This window comes from Hippocampus zosterae, chromosome 13, assembly GCF_025434085.1.
Source record: "Hippocampus zosterae strain Florida chromosome 13, ASM2543408v3, whole genome shotgun sequence".
Lineage (NCBI taxonomy): Eukaryota > Metazoa > Chordata > Actinopteri > Syngnathiformes > Syngnathidae > Hippocampus > Hippocampus zosterae.
The window spans coordinates 5,480,946-5,499,355 of NC_067463.1; the positions used below are offsets into that span (position 1 = coordinate 5,480,946).

The following is an 18,410-nucleotide window of genomic DNA, read 5'->3' on the forward strand; positions in this document are numbered from 1 at the left end:
TAGACTATCCCGAAAATCAATTAAAGACTTGAATAATGAAATCAAAATCCAAAACATTTGCTTATTTACGAGATTCCCGTCCCCCCGCCTCCAATCCCCACAACTATTAAATCGATAGCATATCAATGCGGCATAGTCGGACAGATTTATATCCGCTAGGCCTGACGACCGGAATGGAGAGGATCTTGTCGGGCGCGTCTGGGAAGCGTCAATATTTTCACATGTAAGCTTGCGAAATGAATGGCCTAATATCTGCAACCACATAATCCTCCCCCTTGTTTCTCGGGGAGCGTCAGAATCAATGAGGCTCTGGGAAAATTATAACCGTGCATGCAAAACATCCCCAAAAAACAAACACACACACACACACACACATAGCGTCCACACTCAAATTCACTCTCAAAGTGACTTTCCTAATGAGCCATGCAAAATCAATATTCTCTGACTTTCAGGTATGTGGAAGTGATTCAGCATTACTTATGAGCAAAAATAAATAAAAAAATCACATTTGGCTGTGATTAAAGGCAATCAGTTATTGTATTAAGGCCAAATGGCCGACACCGGAGTACCTGCGCAGTGAAAACACATGTTGATTAGTCATTGGGCTGTAAATAAGTGGCGGGTCACGCAGTGCGCACATTGCAAACATGCCCCTGTGATTGGGCTGCAATAAATGGAGGCGGTGGGGACTTTGTGTAGTGTCGCGAACGACCGAGTTGATCATCATGTCATACTTGTCCTGACAAGTAGATGAAAGTACTTCTATAAATGAGGGAGGAGCCAATGAATGTGTGACAGCTGTGTCCTGGAAAATCGAAATTCCCGTCAATGGAGACAAATTGGGACAGTCATCTCGGACTATGACGACATCGAGAAAAAATAATTTTTACCTCTCAAAATGTTATGCGATCCTCAGAAACTGTCAAAAATCAAGACAAAGAAGACCTTACAACACATTGTTCAAATCAAGCACGTCAACTTCCGGGACAACAAATGTCAAACTGTCATACAATTGTTACGTTTGTCCGGTAGCTTCAACAATGGTTGAACAAACTATTATCCTTGACTTCTGATTTCAGAACTAGCTATCCATAAATGTCTTGTGTACTGTATTGTCCATAGAGGTGGTTCAACACTGATGTGGTTTCACAGTCATAACAAAACAATGTGACCCGGTACAAAAATGAGTTTGACAGCACCGCCTTATGATCCTACATTGGTATTCCCCCCCCCCCCCCCCCAAAAAAAAAATTCTTGAAACAAGTTGATTTTATTTCCCTCTGAATATTGAGTGGCTTCCCTTGAAGTATTCATAAAAAACTTTTACAAATAATTTCTTATGTGAATGTTTTTAATGAATTTTTACTTTAAAATCCCAGAAGAACTCATAAATCGTAATATTAAAAAAAAAATCAGACAGAAAGATTCAGACTTTATACTTGGAAGATGAACATTTTTTTCCCTGAAAAACAATCAAACTTCATTCAATTTTTTTCTTTTCTTGAAAAAAAAATAGGTTATTTTTTTTAGTTTAGTTCATTTATTAATTTGGATTTTTTAAATTAAATCAAAAATGCAATTGTTTTCTTGTCACATACTTTTTTTCAATAAAAAAAAGTCTCACTTTGGTGTCATGCTGAAAATGAGCCTGTTTTGAGGGGGTGGTTCTGTCTAATGTAAGTGAGCCAGTGTTGACCTCTTTTCGCATACTGCGGAACTCGGGCGTTGTGACGAGGTTTTCAACACAGACGTCTTGAATGTTGGGATGGAAATCAGCACCTGTGAAGACAAGGAAAGCATTTTCATTCATGGAGGCAGCACTTCGTAAATGACACTTCATACACAATTTGGGTCTACGTATGTGGCGCATGCAGCAGACACGTCACCATACAAACAACTTCATTGAGTGGAAGATCATGTTAAGTTGTGCATCCCAAAATAACTGGCAAACAAAAATCAGTTCTATTGGGGAACCAAATAGGAGCACATACTTCCGAATCAGATGTATGACAAAAAGGCCATGTTTGATCTGGACAAAATACTCAACTCAAACTATGTGCTCTTAATATCTTTCAGTTTTTATCGCACATTTTTCATAGCATGTTTGAGAGACCCAAAATCCTAACCCCAGTAACAACCAATCGGGGCTCCGCTTCAGAAAACAAGGGAGCAGAAAGCGGCATCATGGCCGCCTCCTGAGATGGCTTAAAACGGGTGAAGTTTACTGCTTAACTCATACTCCACAAATTACTCACACGCACGCGCACAGACCCACGCATCGAAAAGGCGACTGTTTATACGTCGCAACGGGGTCAGGGTGACAAAGTGCCTTATTGGTTTGCCGCACCGTTTACAAGGAGACGTGCCACCATCGGAGTAGCCAGCGCCGAAACCGCCGACTAAATCTGCCATGAAACACAAGAAGTGCTGCAATAAAAAGCGGAGCATCTGCACCAAACTGGAACCAGATGAAGCCGTCAAGGATACGCCGGGCTTTTTTAACCCGCCTTGTTTCCTTTGAGGCCGCGGCTCGTCTCTGGATGAGTGGCGAGCGGAGTGATTTTGTGCATAATTACGTGTGTGGAGGCGCACGCACGGCATATGTGTGTGGCGCTGTACTCTGGTCGGCCTTTTGCGTGTATCATGTTATGCCCTAACCGGAGTAAGTACTGAGGCCACGGAGGATCACGGCTGCCAACAACAGCAACAGCTACTGGCAAGGCGCCATCCCACCCCTGAGGCTTCTGCGATGCGAGCAGAGGCTCATTGTGGGAGGCTGGGGTGAAAATCCGCAAGGGGTCACCCTGCGCGTCCGCCCAAAAAAACGGCCACCTTTTCACGACAAGGCGCAGCGATCTCGTTTGCGATAGCCCCGTTCTTCCTCGGGAGACGACAAGTGGGCTTTTTTTTTCCACCTCCGGGCTCCAGACGACTTATTTCCGCTGTGCTGGTTTTTCGTTATTTGATCACTGGCGAGCCAAGCAGGCCGCTGACACTGTACAGATGTGTACAGATGTGCAACGCTCATGTGGTCCCATGGTTGTTTTTTTTTTTGCTTGCTTTTTTGGCAAAAGTCGACGTGAAACGTAGCCGTGCGATGGCAGGGAAGCTGTTGGTTGTGCTGGAATTTTGTCTCAGTCCGGTGTTACTCGTCACGAGGAGCGGGCATTTGAATTTTGTTGAAACGGATGAGCATGTCAACACATTAAAAAAAAAAGCGGGTCACAACCATTTGTGCAACATTTGCAACAAATTCGGGAAGTTTGGATTGTATGGAAAGTTTGTTCACAGGGTTTGTTGTTCGGCTCAGGAAGTAGCAACCAGATTACATGTCTAACTGATAACTAATGGATATTAAATTCATCACGCCAGTCCCAAGTTATAAAAAAAAAAAATCAATATATTTTAAGGTCCAGTAAAGCCCAGACCCAGAAAATGACCCTTGTGCCTTCTCAACACCAATGGAAAAAAAAATCAGCTTTGACCAATTGAAGTAACGCAGGGCAGGTGATTCTTGTTGGGACACACAAACAGGAATAAAATAAATAAAGAACTTTTATCTTGCAGGGTTATTTTGTCACTTAGTGTCAACATGAGCATTTAAAAAAAAAAAAAGATTTTGGATGATGGTAAAAACAAATTCAAACAAATCTGAGTACTCCCATCAGAATTTTTATTTTTATATAAAATGTCTTTTTTTTGGAAAAAAGGTACAACCTATTTTTCCTCAATAATACTGTAAAAAAATAATTTTAAAAATAATAATCATGCCCTGGTGGATATTAATAGAAAATCTGACTTTATTCTTTATTGGAAAAAAAAAGCAATCTTGAAAAGTGAAACTGCTTTTTGCTGCACCTCAATTAGGATGCGATCGAATTGCATCATGTCACTTTCTGTCATTTTGCCCCCATCCCTCCGCCAAGCTTCTCTATTCTCATCAATCAGCGTCGGCATCGAGTCGCACATTCAAGCAAACTGGGAAATCAATAGGCCCCCCCTTTTTTTTTCAAATTGATGAGAAAGACTTGTCACTACTCCATCCAGAGAGTGGCATGGGACTTGAGGGCAGGGAGAAATCTCCATCAAATACCACATGTCTGCGGTCGGAGACTTCATGTCCATGATCGCGACTGCCTTTTCTTTTTTGTGTGTGTTTGTTTGTCTTCCACCGGCTGATTGCTGTCTATTTGATTTGATTTGAATCATTCTCCTCTGTCAGAAGGCTTCCTCAGGCCAACGTCCTGGGAGCGGCTCGCAGGATTTTAAGAACGACCCGCAGGTCCGGGCCAAGCAAAACAGATATCTTCCTGCGCGCACGTATCGCGTTACCTTTCCACTCAACGTGTAACGTCAAGAAGTCGCCTTGCAAATGAGCAACCGGCCAGGAAAAATACAACGGAGTCACCTAATTCGCGAACATTAAACATTTCTGGCCGACATTCGGTAAAGTCATCAGATCGTAAGGGAGGTGAGGGTGTGGGGGTTGGGGGGGTGCTTTATGAGCCCGCTAAACAAGAACCGTTCATCCCCGGGTTACACTCCACATCGTGTCTGGCGTGCTGACTTTGATTTTTTTTAATGAACAGCTCAATATCTAATTCATTAAAGTGGCTGTTTCATTTGATGCCTTTTCCTGACTCCGGCTGAAGCGAAGGGGGGGGGGGGAGTAGATGATGTCGATGGAGATCCGCCTGCACACACTCAGCGGGTCCCGTCGAGGGATGAGGGGACGTCGGTCGATTGTGCCCCCCGCAAACCTCCCCCCCCCCTTCCGTAGGGCGGGGGGCGGAAGCAGTTTTAGTCACTTTGACTGCTGAAGGACGGCAGTGGTAATTGGCCTTGCGCACGCTCTCTTAACAATCGGTATGGGACGCACTCGCGCTCGTCTTCTCCCGGCAGCGAAAAAGCATACAGAGGCATATTAGGCTTTAGTGCCGTCTTAAAAACGAGTGGCCCTCGGCTCAGCTTTGCGCACAAGAGTGGCTTCGACTGCCAGGCAATTGGCATTCAGCACGTCGTGCATATCTTCCTTTTAATAAAGGCGTCTGATCTGCAAATTTCCATCCATCAAGTTTTCAATGGCGATTCACCTCGTTGGCGTCTCAAGCAAGCTGGAGCCTCTTCCAGCTGATTTCGTGTCACTGTCATGAATATTATTATTATCATTATTGTCCGTCAAGTCAACTTTATTGATAGCGCCCTTCAGCATAAAACCCGTCTCAAAGAACTTCACGAGTAGGCAAAGACAAACTCATTTGGTTAAAAAAAAAAGTTTGAGAACCACAGACGGGGGAAATCCCCCTTCCAGGATGAGTGCATCTTGTATCGGTCGTTCAGTGCGCTAGCTGGTTTGGAAGCTGGATGTATTGTTTGCCTCTCCCGAATACGCCATTGAGCTACTAGAGCTACGTTTCTCATGATTCTTTAGACCAGAAGTTGGCAAACTACGGCCCGCGGGCCGAATCTGGCCCGTTGGTTCTTTTAATCCGGCCCGCCGAAGGTTGGTCCACAATCAAGGTTCGATGTGAATGATTGCATTCATTTCAATTGGACTTGTAATGACAGGCATTTCACCGACAGGTGGCGCATTGACTATAAGTTGCAGAACACAGGGGGTGGGGGGGGGGATCTTTTCGACGACCTAGGACCTCTGTATCGCTCTACTTCTACTGGTCTGATCACAACCCATCTGCAGCAATGCACAGGCTAAAATAGGTCATCAACAACACTGTTGTCATTTTAAAAAGTATATTAATACAGTACTTTCATGCTTTTGTTCTGTTGATGTTTGATATGGACTGTCAACAAATGTAGTTTTTTTTTTTTTAATGTACCACAGCTCGTGTTGACCCGGCCCTTCTGTCAAATTTTAAAAGTCAATGCAGCCCCCGAGCCAAAAAGTTTGCCCACCCCTGCTTTAGACACAGAAGAAGAAAGTAGTTCAAGTTCTGGTGTGACAAAGACAAAGAGCGAATGTGAATCGGAAGGAATTCCAACTTAAGCTGACGAACTGAAAAGCCATCCTCCATATAAATATATATAAGGCACTTCGGATTATAAGGCACCCTGGTGATTTCTGAGAAAAGTCAAGCATTTGAGGCGCGTCTCAGGGTCCGAAAAATACAGGATCATTATTGTCACATTAAGAATATGCACCAAAAAAAAAAGTGCATGGATGGGGGCGGGTGGCGAGAAGGGATGCGTCAGAGGTGCCTGGACAGCGTTGTTGTTACACAGAGGGCAGCGCCACAAGTCCAAAAGTATTGATTTCCCGCCTTGTCGAGAGGCAGCGAACTGTCACGCGGAGAAAGCCGACCTTGGCTTCCCCGCTGCCCCTCTTTACTCCCACCCCCCCTCTCTCAGCACTGCCAGAAGTGAGGAGCGGCTCGGTAACAAACAACTGGCTACCGGGTCTCCAATGGGGAAAGGGGGAAGGAGGTGAGTTTGAGAGGAAGAAAGACTGAGGAAGTGAGCGAGAGAGTAGCTAACAGTCAAAGCCAAGGCCGGTTCCCCAGAGTTGTCAGTGGGCAGCCCGGTGTCTGGTTATTGTGCTGTTTGAAATGACAATGGCTTGACTTGTATTTTCCTCCTGAGAGCATACTCAGATCTATAAACCAGAGGCGGGCGGGGAGCGGGAGGGGTGGGGGGGTCGGACATGATAGGCGAGGGAGGCATCAGGTGGCAGCGGAGGAGTGAAAGCGAGGACGATGAGGAGAGCGACTCGTTTGCTCGCTATCTAAGCCTTTGAGGCCGACAGAGAGGAAGGAAGGAAGGCCAGGGACGGCGCGTTTTCATGTCAAGGCTGTATCAGGATTTGACAACAAAAAGGCATCGCTGTCACCTGCAGCTACAGGCGCGGTGAGACTCCTCTTCAGCCCCACCCCCCACCTCCGTATCCCTCCCCCCCGCCCCGCCGCAGCTCGGCGAGGCCGACTAAGGAAGCGGAGGCTACAAAGCGCTCTCGCCTGGCTGGATCAGGGTGACAGACACTTAAGAGACCTCGATCGTCGCCAGCCTTGGATCAGAGTCTTTTGCTAACAAGCTCAGCAACAACTTGGCTCTTTTGTCACACTGAGGCCCATCCAGGAGGTTTTTTTTCCTCTTTGCAGAGCAAATGTATTCACACAGGCTCTTTTTTTTTTAGATTTGGAAAAAGTCCTAATAGAATTAGCTGGCTTATTAGCGTCTGGCGCTGGAAGAAAGCCTGCATATAAGGAAAGGGAGGGGTAGGGTTGGGGGGGGAATTTAAAGCAGTGCCTTGTTGTTTTTTTTGGGGGGGGGGTTCTAATTTTACACCACACTGACATACATTCGGCAGATGCACCCAAATATGGCAATGCCTAATAATGTGCGAGCGAAGGGGGCTTTAAGTGGCGGTCTCGCCTCGATTGCCAAGTGGCTTCTTCCTGGACTGGTCATGCATGGATGATGGAAGCTATGTGGTCTCGACTCAAAGCCTTGGTCCGAGGTGGCAAGCTCAAAGCCCGGGGGCCCCCACATCAATTTGTTGTGTATTATGTCATACAATGATTAGGAAATGTAACATTGATATAGTTTCACAATGGTCACAACTTTCTGAGCGAACATGACATGAACCTACGGCCCTTGGCCTGCGACAAAATTTGTTTGACACTTTTAGTTTACGAGATGACCAGCGCACCTCTCTCCGGTAAAAGAAGGATTGGATACGTGATCTCGATATGATTCAACGACGGTTTCGTTTTCAAGTGGAATGATTTGGCTTCATTCAGAGCGATTCCGTTCGAGGGAGTGTAATGCAATGAGTTTCTTGTCACTCGAAACGCGTAGGAATGAACTTGTCAATACTGTAACTGAGGCATTTCCTTTCGACGGTTGATACGGCTTTTCCGTTAAACTGTGCGTCTCAAATGCGAGTCGAACAGAGCCATTGTGCTTCTTTGAGTGAATGAATGAGCCCTCGATTGCCATGATTCAAAATCGCATTGGCCAATCGATGACTGTGACTGCGTGTTAGCTCGTGAATCGGTGCACACAATAAACAAAACAAAAAAATGGAAAAGAAAAAAAGTCATTTTATTCAAATTTCTTCCTGCTTGTATTTTTTTGGGGCAAGGTTAGGAAAAAAATAATAATTTGATGAAGCCCCCTGACTGTAGCGGATATGACAAACAATGATTACTTAGCTAACGTGTGCTGCATAGCCAAGGCAGATCTCACAACCTCCGCGTGCGAATGAGTCGCGGCGTCAACCTGTCCACCCCGCTGAAAACATTCGGCTCCGCCTCTGCTCTTTCAAAACTTCAGTTTGCCTCCAAACACTGTCGGCGCAACTGGCAGCAAACAAACAACAAAGTTTGTTTGTCCCCAATCGTCGCAATGGACGCATAATGGCCCTGGCAAAGCGATTAAGCGCTAACTCAGATGATGAAAGTCGATGCTAAAAATGGCTCTTTCATCCCTCTCGCTCCCGTTTCATCGGGAGTATCACCAGGGTGACAGGGCAGGGGTCACCTGACACATAATCGACATGGCAACAGGTTACCATAGTCAATAAGGACATTCTAGTCCTAGTATGGACATTTGCCTCTCGGGCACAAAAATAGTTGTCCAGGTAAGTTTACAATGTAGTTGCTATAGAAAAAAATGTCAATATCTGAATTTATGAATTCCCCGCACATTTTACGTCGAGACCATGGTTAACTGAGGATTTTTACCAAACAGCAAAATAGCCCCCCCCCCCCCCCCCCATCCGCCCAAAAAAACAGCCCCCCAAAAAATAATCAGGGGTTATGACTGACGAATTCATGTGCCATTTTTCATTCATGGATAATTCAATGCGTTGCGCAGCTATGACGTCACCTCTGGAAGGCAAGTCGACCACGAGGAAATCTCAGTTACAACGTGCCTCTTTCCTTGACTGAAGGCTGAATGGTGAGAACACGATTGACCAAGCCAACAACACACAAGAGCGTCTTCTTATTTGCAAAAAAAAAAAATGTGTTCCTCGCATCCATCCCGTGTATTCCCCGCTGGCCCCGACATGCTGGAAATGCCTGCTTTAAGTGCTGCTCTGACATTAGCTGAGTGTAGTCACACAATTTGGCCTGGGGACAAACGCTAGAAAGGCCCTATAAATATGGATGCACTCCCCCATACACCCCCCATCTCTTCTTCTTTTTCTGCCCACTGTCCCCTGTGCATGTGTGTGTGTGTAGGGTGTGAGGGGGGCTTGCCATTTGCTCTGTCAAAGCATGTCGCCACTGTTTGTTTACTCACGCTGACAGAGATACACTCGCCACTGCTAACTGAGTGCCAAGCAGGCTGCCAACACTCCTGTAAATAATCCACTTGCGGAAGTCGGTTGACTAAAAGGACAGAAAATTCCCGCGGTGAATTTCGGGAAATTTGTATTTGAAAGTTTAGCTTAAGGGGAAATTTGGGACAACATCCAGATATATTTTGATGATTATTTTTGTTGGTGATTTTTGACAGTGTGGTTCAACATATTTCCATGGCAGCAACTACTTAACTACTTTCCTATTTAGACAGGGTATTGACAACAACGTAGGAAGTTTCAAAATGAGTGCAAAAAATGCAGAGGAGAGTTCAGTAGCGGAGATAGATTTTAATCTTGGGGGGGCAAGGCTATCTCAGGGGGCCACCCCCCCACACTTGTTTAAATAACCCCCACAAATTCTTCACTAAACACTGAAAAACAATAATTGTATGTTCTCGACAGAAAACGGAGGAAATGTGGGAAAAAAAACAGACTTCAAAAAAGAAAAAAAAAAATCGGAAAATACGTAAAAGTCAATTATCTGGCCTGGCCCTTGTTGGGTCTAAGCATATTTCAGTGGGAAGCAGTGACCCTACGGCCCTTGCTCTAGCTGCGCTGGTGGAATGGTTCCACCAAAAAAAAAAAAAAAAAAACACTTTCCCAATTGTACTGTCATGTCTTTGCCCTAAAATTCACTTTGCTGTGTAAATGGTAGCGAATAATGCCCATTGCAGATTAGCTAAGCAACCGATTTTGCATAAAATGAATTTTTCATTCAAAATTACATTGCAATAAAAAATAAAATTTCATCCACATTTGCGCCATACAGCAACAAAATAAAAAATGCAATTCAATCATGTGTCTTGCACTATGTACAAGAGCTGCCCCACTTTTGTCACCCAGTCTACTTCCCCCCTTGCATTTAACAGGCTGGTGAACGCATTAGCATGCGTTAGCGTGTCGCTGTCACCCGCCGTTACGTGACAAAGCTCAGCGCAGTGTGTAGAACGATGACATCCGGGCTGGTCGCTGGCGTACCTTTGCCCCCGCTGGCGCCTTGGCAGCCCGGCGGGCGCCCCGTGGCTGCACTGATGCCAGCGCGTGCGCAGGCGTCAGGGAGGGGCCCCCACTGGGAGGAAATGGGCCATTAGCACAGTTCTTGCCCCAGTGTTTTACTCCACTTCAGTACACATCACAGAGGGCTGCCCCTCTTTCCCTCTCTCGTTCTCTCTCTCTCACCAGCTAACACATGCTAATTAGCACGGCGACAGGGCGCGTATCTTCCTGCCTCAGGAGCATATGTGCAGCTGTAGCGCAAAGCTGTCGTGCGAGGAGGACGCGGCCTGCGAGCGTCACCGCTGCTTCATGACATCTTCTTTCACGACTGTCAAATAAGCCGGAGAGGCGACCCCACTGAATCTTTGGAGTAGATGTTCAAAGCCGGAAATGGTTTCGAAAACATACTTTACGTTAAATAGAACGTGGCCCCGAATTTCCATCACTGCGCCAGCTGTCTTCCCCACGCGAGCGGCCCACAGCCCTAATAAAGATGATCGTCATAACCACGGCCACAATAATAATGTGGCCGTCCCTCTCTCGACTCACCACCTGTGAAACAAAGCCATAAAAAATGGCGGCGTGTGTTTGTTTTGGACGATAAGACTGGAACAATAACAAGGTGTTTCTACTTGCTCGTTATAGTTTATTTTGTTTGCAAAAGAAGCATCTTGCATGTTAGTTAGTTCCTTTGGAAAGGTTGAACTCGACTTGGATTTGTTTTGGAGGAGAAAACGTTACATTTGAATTTCGGTTTAAGTTATGATTCTCTTTGTCCAAGCAACAGACAGCCGTGTGTGTAGCTGATGGTGTTAGCATGTTAGCAATAATTCCCTAAACACCAAATCATCTCTCTTTGTCAAAGAAATAAGTGCGTTGTCCTCTTCCCACTGCTCCACAAAAAAAAGTCTTAATTCTCTCTTGACCAGTCAATGTATCTAGTATCACGCCATGAACGATCAAGTTGACGACTCCTGCATCCGCTGACCATGTTAGCATGTTTGACTTTTGCTCCAAAGACTTTGTCCCAAAGCTGAAAAGCCATTTCACCCCCGGCTCATGTCACTCAAAGCAACTCGAAACCAAGCGACTGTTATCCTAAGCAGCTTGTAATTCTTACAGTTGTTTGACAGTAAGATTGAGTGACTGCTTTCAATTAGCCTAGTACAAAATGAAGAGAAATGGGGAAAATAATATTATGCTGTAATGGGATTAGATAGCGAGACGAAACTCAGTAGAGTGCGGACCTCCGCCGAACGATCCAAGTTTGGATCAGCGCCACGATTTTACATTTCCTGTGTCAGCAAATATCGGAGGTTTCACGTAGATATTTTTAGCCTCTTTTCTGAGTCATTTAAGAAGGCCGCCTTCGCTTTTTATACAGAACCTCGCATAGCGAGATCGTGTCACAAATGTGCGCACGTTCATACAGCGACATGGAATCCTGCCGCTAGATGAGTCGGCATCTCAAATACAAAAGGCTTTTGTATTTGTATGAGTCGGCAGCATTTGTCGAAAACATTTGAAATAGAAAGTCTCGGACAGCAAGTGTCATGATGGGTGAACTGTGAAATTTCAGAGCAACGCCATGCTCGTTCGGCATGCAAAGAGCAGCAGCCGTCCCGGCTATGTTGCTCCCTCCTAAGAGCGGTATTGAAATCAAACACATGTGCAAACTACTATGCCATTTCTTAATAATTAAAAAAAAAACATAATCGTCTCTTATCACGCGACCAGATCATGCGAGTATCCAAACACGCAACACTTCACAGGGCGACGTGGGAGATCAGTGTCAGGTGGATTACACAGGATGATGAGGTGATGCGTGTCCCAGAAACCTCCCCCGAGTGCCTCCCCCTGCCCCCCCCCCCTTTCTCAAGCAAATCTCTCCTCCCCTGCACCTCGTTTTTTGCTGGCGAGCCCGACGTCCTGATTAAAAATTTCAGCTCGGCTGCCTTTCTAATTAATTAGCGAGGCCACTCAGAGGAGCGGCGGACCAATTAGTCTGCAGTGAGGCCGATGATGCCTATCGCTGGAGCATCACCGCGCAAGCTGTCGCTCGCCGGCCCGCAGCAGGGAGGGGACCCTCGAGGAGGGTAGGGGGGTGAGGGGTGAGACACACTTTATTCACTATGACATTAAAACGATTATTATTATTATTATTATTTTAGAAACAGCGAAGAAAAATGATGTGATCGGTTTGTTCATGATTATGCGTCTAAATTGTCTTTATGTGAAAATTCTTTTTGCAAAGGTCACCTCGGATTCAAGTGCCAGATTTTTTTTTTACATTTGTTCATTATCACTGTGTGATGTTTTCCTAATTTGGGTATGCTACTTTTGTTTTCTCTGCTTTGCTTCTGAATGTCGTCTTTGTAAATACTTTCCGGTGCTGTGTGTTTGCTTGCGCGAAGCACATTGAGTTGTCTTGTACGTGAATTGTGCTGTATAAATAAAGCCACCTCCTCTTGCCTCGCACGAACATTTCGAGCAAAACGTTCATCGGTTACGGCTGAGTTTACACTGACAGAACACATGAAAACAATCCACATGACTGCCCTGGCCGCAAGTGACGACAACTATTTTGCTTATTCAGTGATGGGCAAGCATCTCCGATAGAAAATTGAGGCCGCATAAATTTGTCTGTCAATGCTTTTGATGTCGTTTCAACGTGTATTTATTTGAGTTGTGTGGGCAGAAACTTGGCATCAACCTCGATGACGCTTATTCGCATGGTATCAAGATTTGTATCGACATTTGCCAATTCCCGATTTGCAGGCATACGATTTTATCACGCTTCAATCATGCTGTGTACATTTTTGGGGGAGTTGGATGTGTAACCGTCATTCTGGTGGTCCTCACGCTTTGCTGACTTACGGTTCGCGAAGAGTCTCATTACCACTTCAAGGGCTCGTCATCATCTTTTGCAAGTCGACGTTTTAGTCGAGCTTGATCAAAAAAAAAAAAAAAAAGAGGGGCTGATATGGCTTTTTGGTTGAGGGCTGAAAAAGAGTCAAAAGCGAGAGAAAAGGCCGTTTTATTTTATTTATTTATTTATTTTAATCCTCATCGTGACGGATGCGCAAACACGAACTGGCACGCAAATAATTACAAAGTAGCATGTTTGAGCATAAAAAAATTAGCATGTCACTTTCCATGCCGTAGAGGTTGATGGGCGCAAGAAACCAAATGAATATTAGAGGAGCGCGAGGAGGACCTCAAAGCTTTGTGTTAGTGTCTCTTTCATTAGACGAGTGGACACACATGCGCACACACACAAACACGAGCGGGAGTAAAGCCACAAGGCGGCTTGCAAACAGATGTACTTATTAGATCGACGTGTCTGACATTTTTGTCGACATAAGTAATTAATTTCTCCTTTCTATCGGGAAGGTCCAAAGAGCCCAATTAGCATGCCTAATATCGCTGCAAAAAAAAAAAAAAAAGAAAAAGTATTTTTTTCTCCCTTCCCCCTCTTAAATACAGAGGGAATATTCAAATGGCTCGCCTTTATTATTCAAAGGCGTAAGCAAAAGTCACGGGCAGAGAGACGAGATGGGAGTTGCACTCGCGGGATCGGGAGGGAGATGATAATCAATCTTTTATTTCTGCAAATAAACACAACGAGTGCGCCCCTGCATCACGTCTGCATTCATTCAAGTCCTTTTCCTCATTTTAAAGGACTTTTATGTAGCTGATCTTTCTTGATTTAGAGACAAAATGTCACAATTAGTCATCAATGAACCTGTTCGTTGTTGTTATGTTGAATACAATTGGTAACTTCTCATTGCAGATGCCATTTTGTACTCTGAAGACAGTGAACTAGTTGAGAGTGAATCAATTCATCAAACTATTCCACAAAAATGATGCGCTTACCGAGTCTTGATCCATAATCTACTGAAGGCTAATCTTGCAGGAGGGTCAAACTGATTTTTTTTTGTAGTTATGGCTTCCCTCAAAGTGAAACCAAATCTTTTGTCGTCTCATCCTATTATCACATATACAAAACAAATTGGTTGACTACTAGTTTTGAAATCAGAAGTCAAGATTAATAGTATGTTTAAAAAGGAGAACAAAAAAAAAATCTTGTAAAATTTGAAATTGTGGTAGAAATTTCAGAAAGGATCGCGGAAGTTGACACACGTGATTTGCTTTCGTGGGCCACATTACAGGATGTAGGGGGGGCCGAATCTGGCCCTTCACCTCGAGTTTCACACCGATGTGCTTTCCACCATTTTTCAACCAAAAACTAGCCAGAAAAATGTGGAACTTTACACAGATACACGTAAAAATTGAATTCATTTCCTCTGCACTTCTGAAAGATACTTTTTGCGGTATTTAAATAGGAACCATAATGTGATCTACTTTACATCTCCGAAATGTACCTGTTGTATATATACACACAGACACACACACACACACTAGTCAACAACAAAACAACACAGTTTTATCTGTGCTCAGTTGAAAACAATGTCGAAACAGGATCTGAATCCGAGCGACATTATAAAAGGTCAGGTAGGGCGAGTGAAAATTTATTTGATTCAGTTTCTTTCACTCTCCATTTTTTTCTTTCTTTTTTTTTGGCTGGCCATTGTGGTTCTGTGTTTTCTATTTTCACAGTTCGTTCAGGTATTTGTTTTCAGGCGAACTCGGGGGGCCTCACTACTGCAAGGCCCCCGCTCTCTGGCCCGACTCTCCCACTCGTCTAGCTATAACAAAGTCAATATTACAAAGAGGTAACACATGTCGAGGTATGCTCCGGGCCCGCCGCGCCGCTGTGATCCAGGCATCGGGACACACACACACACACACACACACCAAGCAACACACGATAAAAGAATGCATACCTCGGCAAAGAAAAGTGCACCTTTTGGGGGGTGATTTTTGTGGTCGAAAATGTTATTTTGGCTCTTACGTTTGTTAGCTTGTGCCTGTCACATGTGCGAGTGCAAAGTACTTGTTGGTACATTTGGAGTGTGTGTGTGTGTGAGTGTGTGTGCGAGTGAGGGTCAGTTTGTTTTGTTTTTCCCCTTACTTCAGCACATCTGAGAGAGCTTTTCTGGAACTCCTGAGCCCTGTCTAAACAAAGATGGCCCAAAGTGAGGCGTGGAAAGGGAGGGTGGAAGTGGGCGTCTCACTGTAACTGTGTGCGTATGTGCGACTGTGTGTGTATGTGTGTGTGTTTGTGATTCTTCAAGCAACCTGGGACCTGAAAGGCCTTGCAAAAAAAAAAAAAAAAACAGGGAGGAAGAGGAGGGGGGTCGGAAACCGAGCCCCTGAGAAAAGCAGCTGGGAACACGGAGACTTGTGGTCTTTTTTTTTTTTTTTGCCAACTCCTCTTCATCCCTTCATACCACCTCCTCGCTCATCCTCTTCCTCCCATCCTGCCCTGGCCCAGCTGTACTCACATGTGCAACCCCCTCCACCGCTAGCACCACCAACGTCCCTCCCACCCAAAGTCAATGCCGCTGCCAAGGCGAGGCAAAGCATCGCAGCTGCGAACACTTTACGGGCAGATTTAACGCCGGCCCGCGCAAAGGCACGAGATTCATTAGGCCGGCGTTAGCGTCGGGATGCGGTGAAATGTTAACACGCAATTGGCGAGCGGAGAAACGAGAGTTGGGGAAAGTATGAGGAAGAGGAGGAGGAGGATTCTCACAATCTGGCGTTTGTCATAATTTGTCATTGTTAAGGACTGCTAATGTGTTGAATTTAGTCAATGGCTTTTTAATGAGGGAGGAGGGGGGGATCAAAAACAGTTGGTAGTGGCTGAGGCTGAATAGTAAATAAGTTTAAAAAAAATCTGCTTTCAGCAAGCTTTATTGTGAACCATACAAGAAAAGAAGCCAGTGAAACCAAATCTTGTCATCTCATCACAACACGACTAAAGTCGACATAAACAACAATAATCAATCACACCAATCATGAGGGAAGATATTTTGGACCGTACAATTTCTGATTCTTGCACCCATCGTGATCTAATGGCATGAAAACATAAACTCCTCTTACTAACATTAGCTTACTCGAGGGGGAAACCATCTTTTGAATTTGTATGAGGGAATAAATGACTTAACTACAGTAACTATAATCTATGATGAACCACGGTGGCGAAAATTTCCAAGTCTCACAAACACGACAGTGAATTTGTATTTTCTTCTTTGTCTGTGTGTGTTTTACAGTAGCTAGTTTCTGATCTTTCTGGTTCACCAACAATGACATGAGATTCTTGAGACTGTGCCATTTGAAATTTTGAGGTGGCGGGGATGCTTCTATTGTGAATCAAACACCACTTTTTGTTTGTTTGTTTGTCCACGTGTTCGCTCGCAGGCTACTTTCTGGTTTCTGGCATACGACGTAACATGTTAGCCTGTTAGCATTATACAGCCTGGGACTCATTTGGTTGCGTGTGTGACATTGTGCTAGCTAACAAATGGCAATCAAATCAATATGTCTTTTCCTAAAATGGTGAGCTTGGAATTTTTAACTCTTGGCACTACTTCTAACAAAGCTCATAAGGGTGTGGTCTCTTTGACACATTGAACCAAATAATTATGAAGGTGTGCAGTATTTTTCTTTTTTGTTGTCTGTGTGTACGTTTGCAAGTTTCTGAACTGTGTGGTTCTTGTACAATGACATGATCATTGGGACAGTACAATTTTGAGATGGGAAGAGGTGTGCTTCCTTCGTGACTCAAACACCATTTTTGTTTGTTTGTTTGTCCTTGCGTTACTTCCTACTTCCTGGTTTCTGGCAAATGAGTAGCATTACACAGATGGGGTTCATTTGGTTGTGCGTGTGTGTTTTTTTTCATCTGCAGGCTTGCGAGCTAACAAATGGCAATCAATTAAATAGTTCTTGGCCTTGCTCTTTTGCCAAAGTGGTGACTTGGGCCCTTTTCCCCCACCCCCCATTGTCACAGTAAGATGTCATGTGTAAGCTGAGGTTTTCTAGTCATGCATGATGTGCCGTGCACAGTATGTGTTGAAGTTATGGCAGAACGGTATATATTGGGGGTCTTACTAACTTCAGTGTCGAAAGCCCTGAGCGGCCTTATTTAAATGCTGGGCAATTTTGCTAGTGACACTCAAACGGTGGGGGTCTGAGAAGGATCTTGAAAGGTCAAGATGAATATCTGTGTATGGTCTGAAGGGCGGTCGTTGCTCCTTGTGAGTTGGGGAACAGCGTCTAGCCGCCACTTCGTCCCCTCTATCTCGTGAACTTTGTAAGGCTGATAAAGATGAAAAACACCCTGATGGACTTTTCCTTTTGGTGCGTCTCCCTTACGCACACCGAACAGACACGCACACACTTGTGCAGCTTTGGGAGTGACACACTTTTTTTTTTTGTCGTGGGGCCAGCCGTCATGTAGACATTGGATATGCCTCTCCCTCCCCTCCGATCTTCTATCACTTTCTTTTGAGTCGTTCACTTGTGGCTTGTCATCTATCGGGCTGGGATCGGTGTAAACATGGAAGTTGAACGCTCGCCACACACCTGAACGCGTCTGCTTGCAATGCTGGCGGAGGTAAACGCTCTTGAAGATGTTTGAGTAACGTATTGGAGTAGTTGGTTGCGCTCTACTTTTTTTGTGCCGGGACGCGAATCGTTTGTACAAGGTGTTACATTAATGTTGAAGAAAATGTGCTGCTTCAAGATGCTGCATGCCGACTAGAAAAGAGGAATTCTTGTGCGTGTGTGTGTGTGCGTGTTTGCACTAGCAGGAATGTGGGAGTGCGTGAGAGAGAGAGAGAGAGAGAGAGAGAGAGAGAGAGTGTGTGTGTATGTGTAGTCGCACCCTGCAGGCGACCGTGACGAGTGTGATGACTAAAATGTCAGACTGGCGGAGCCTCGGCAATGGTGGCCTCCTGTCGCCGTCACAATGCAACTATGTGTTTGCGAGCCGCGCGCCGAATCATCCCTGACTCATAATTTCTTCAGCTCTCCCCTGCCACTGTCTCTCACCATGGCCAGCGCTTCATCAGTTGACTTCTGCTCTGCGCCGCTCACGGCAAATATGTCTGGTGCTTGATTTTAAGAACATAAACCAGCCGGAGCTTGCGAAAAGTGTTCCGGGTAAATGTAAACAAGCAAA

General features: G+C 45.0%; 1 protein-coding gene across 4 annotated transcripts in view; it reads left to right on the forward strand.

Moving 5' to 3' along the window:
• The window catches only part of bnc2 (basonuclin 2), a 166,704-nt gene that overhangs the window by 98,679 nt on the left and 49,615 nt on the right, over nt 1–18,410 (forward strand). Inside the window, exon 1 of one of the 4 annotated variants that reach the window (XM_052085117.1) lies at nt 17,284–17,843. The exons of the other annotated variants lie outside the window; for them this stretch is intronic. Within the exon in view, the coding sequence (XP_051941077.1) occupies nt 17,832–17,843 (12 nt within the window). The 5' untranslated portion in view covers nt 17,284–17,831. Of the gene's footprint in view, nt 1–17,283; nt 17,844–18,410 lie in introns of those variants that run through there. 4 annotated transcript variants of the gene reach the window in all.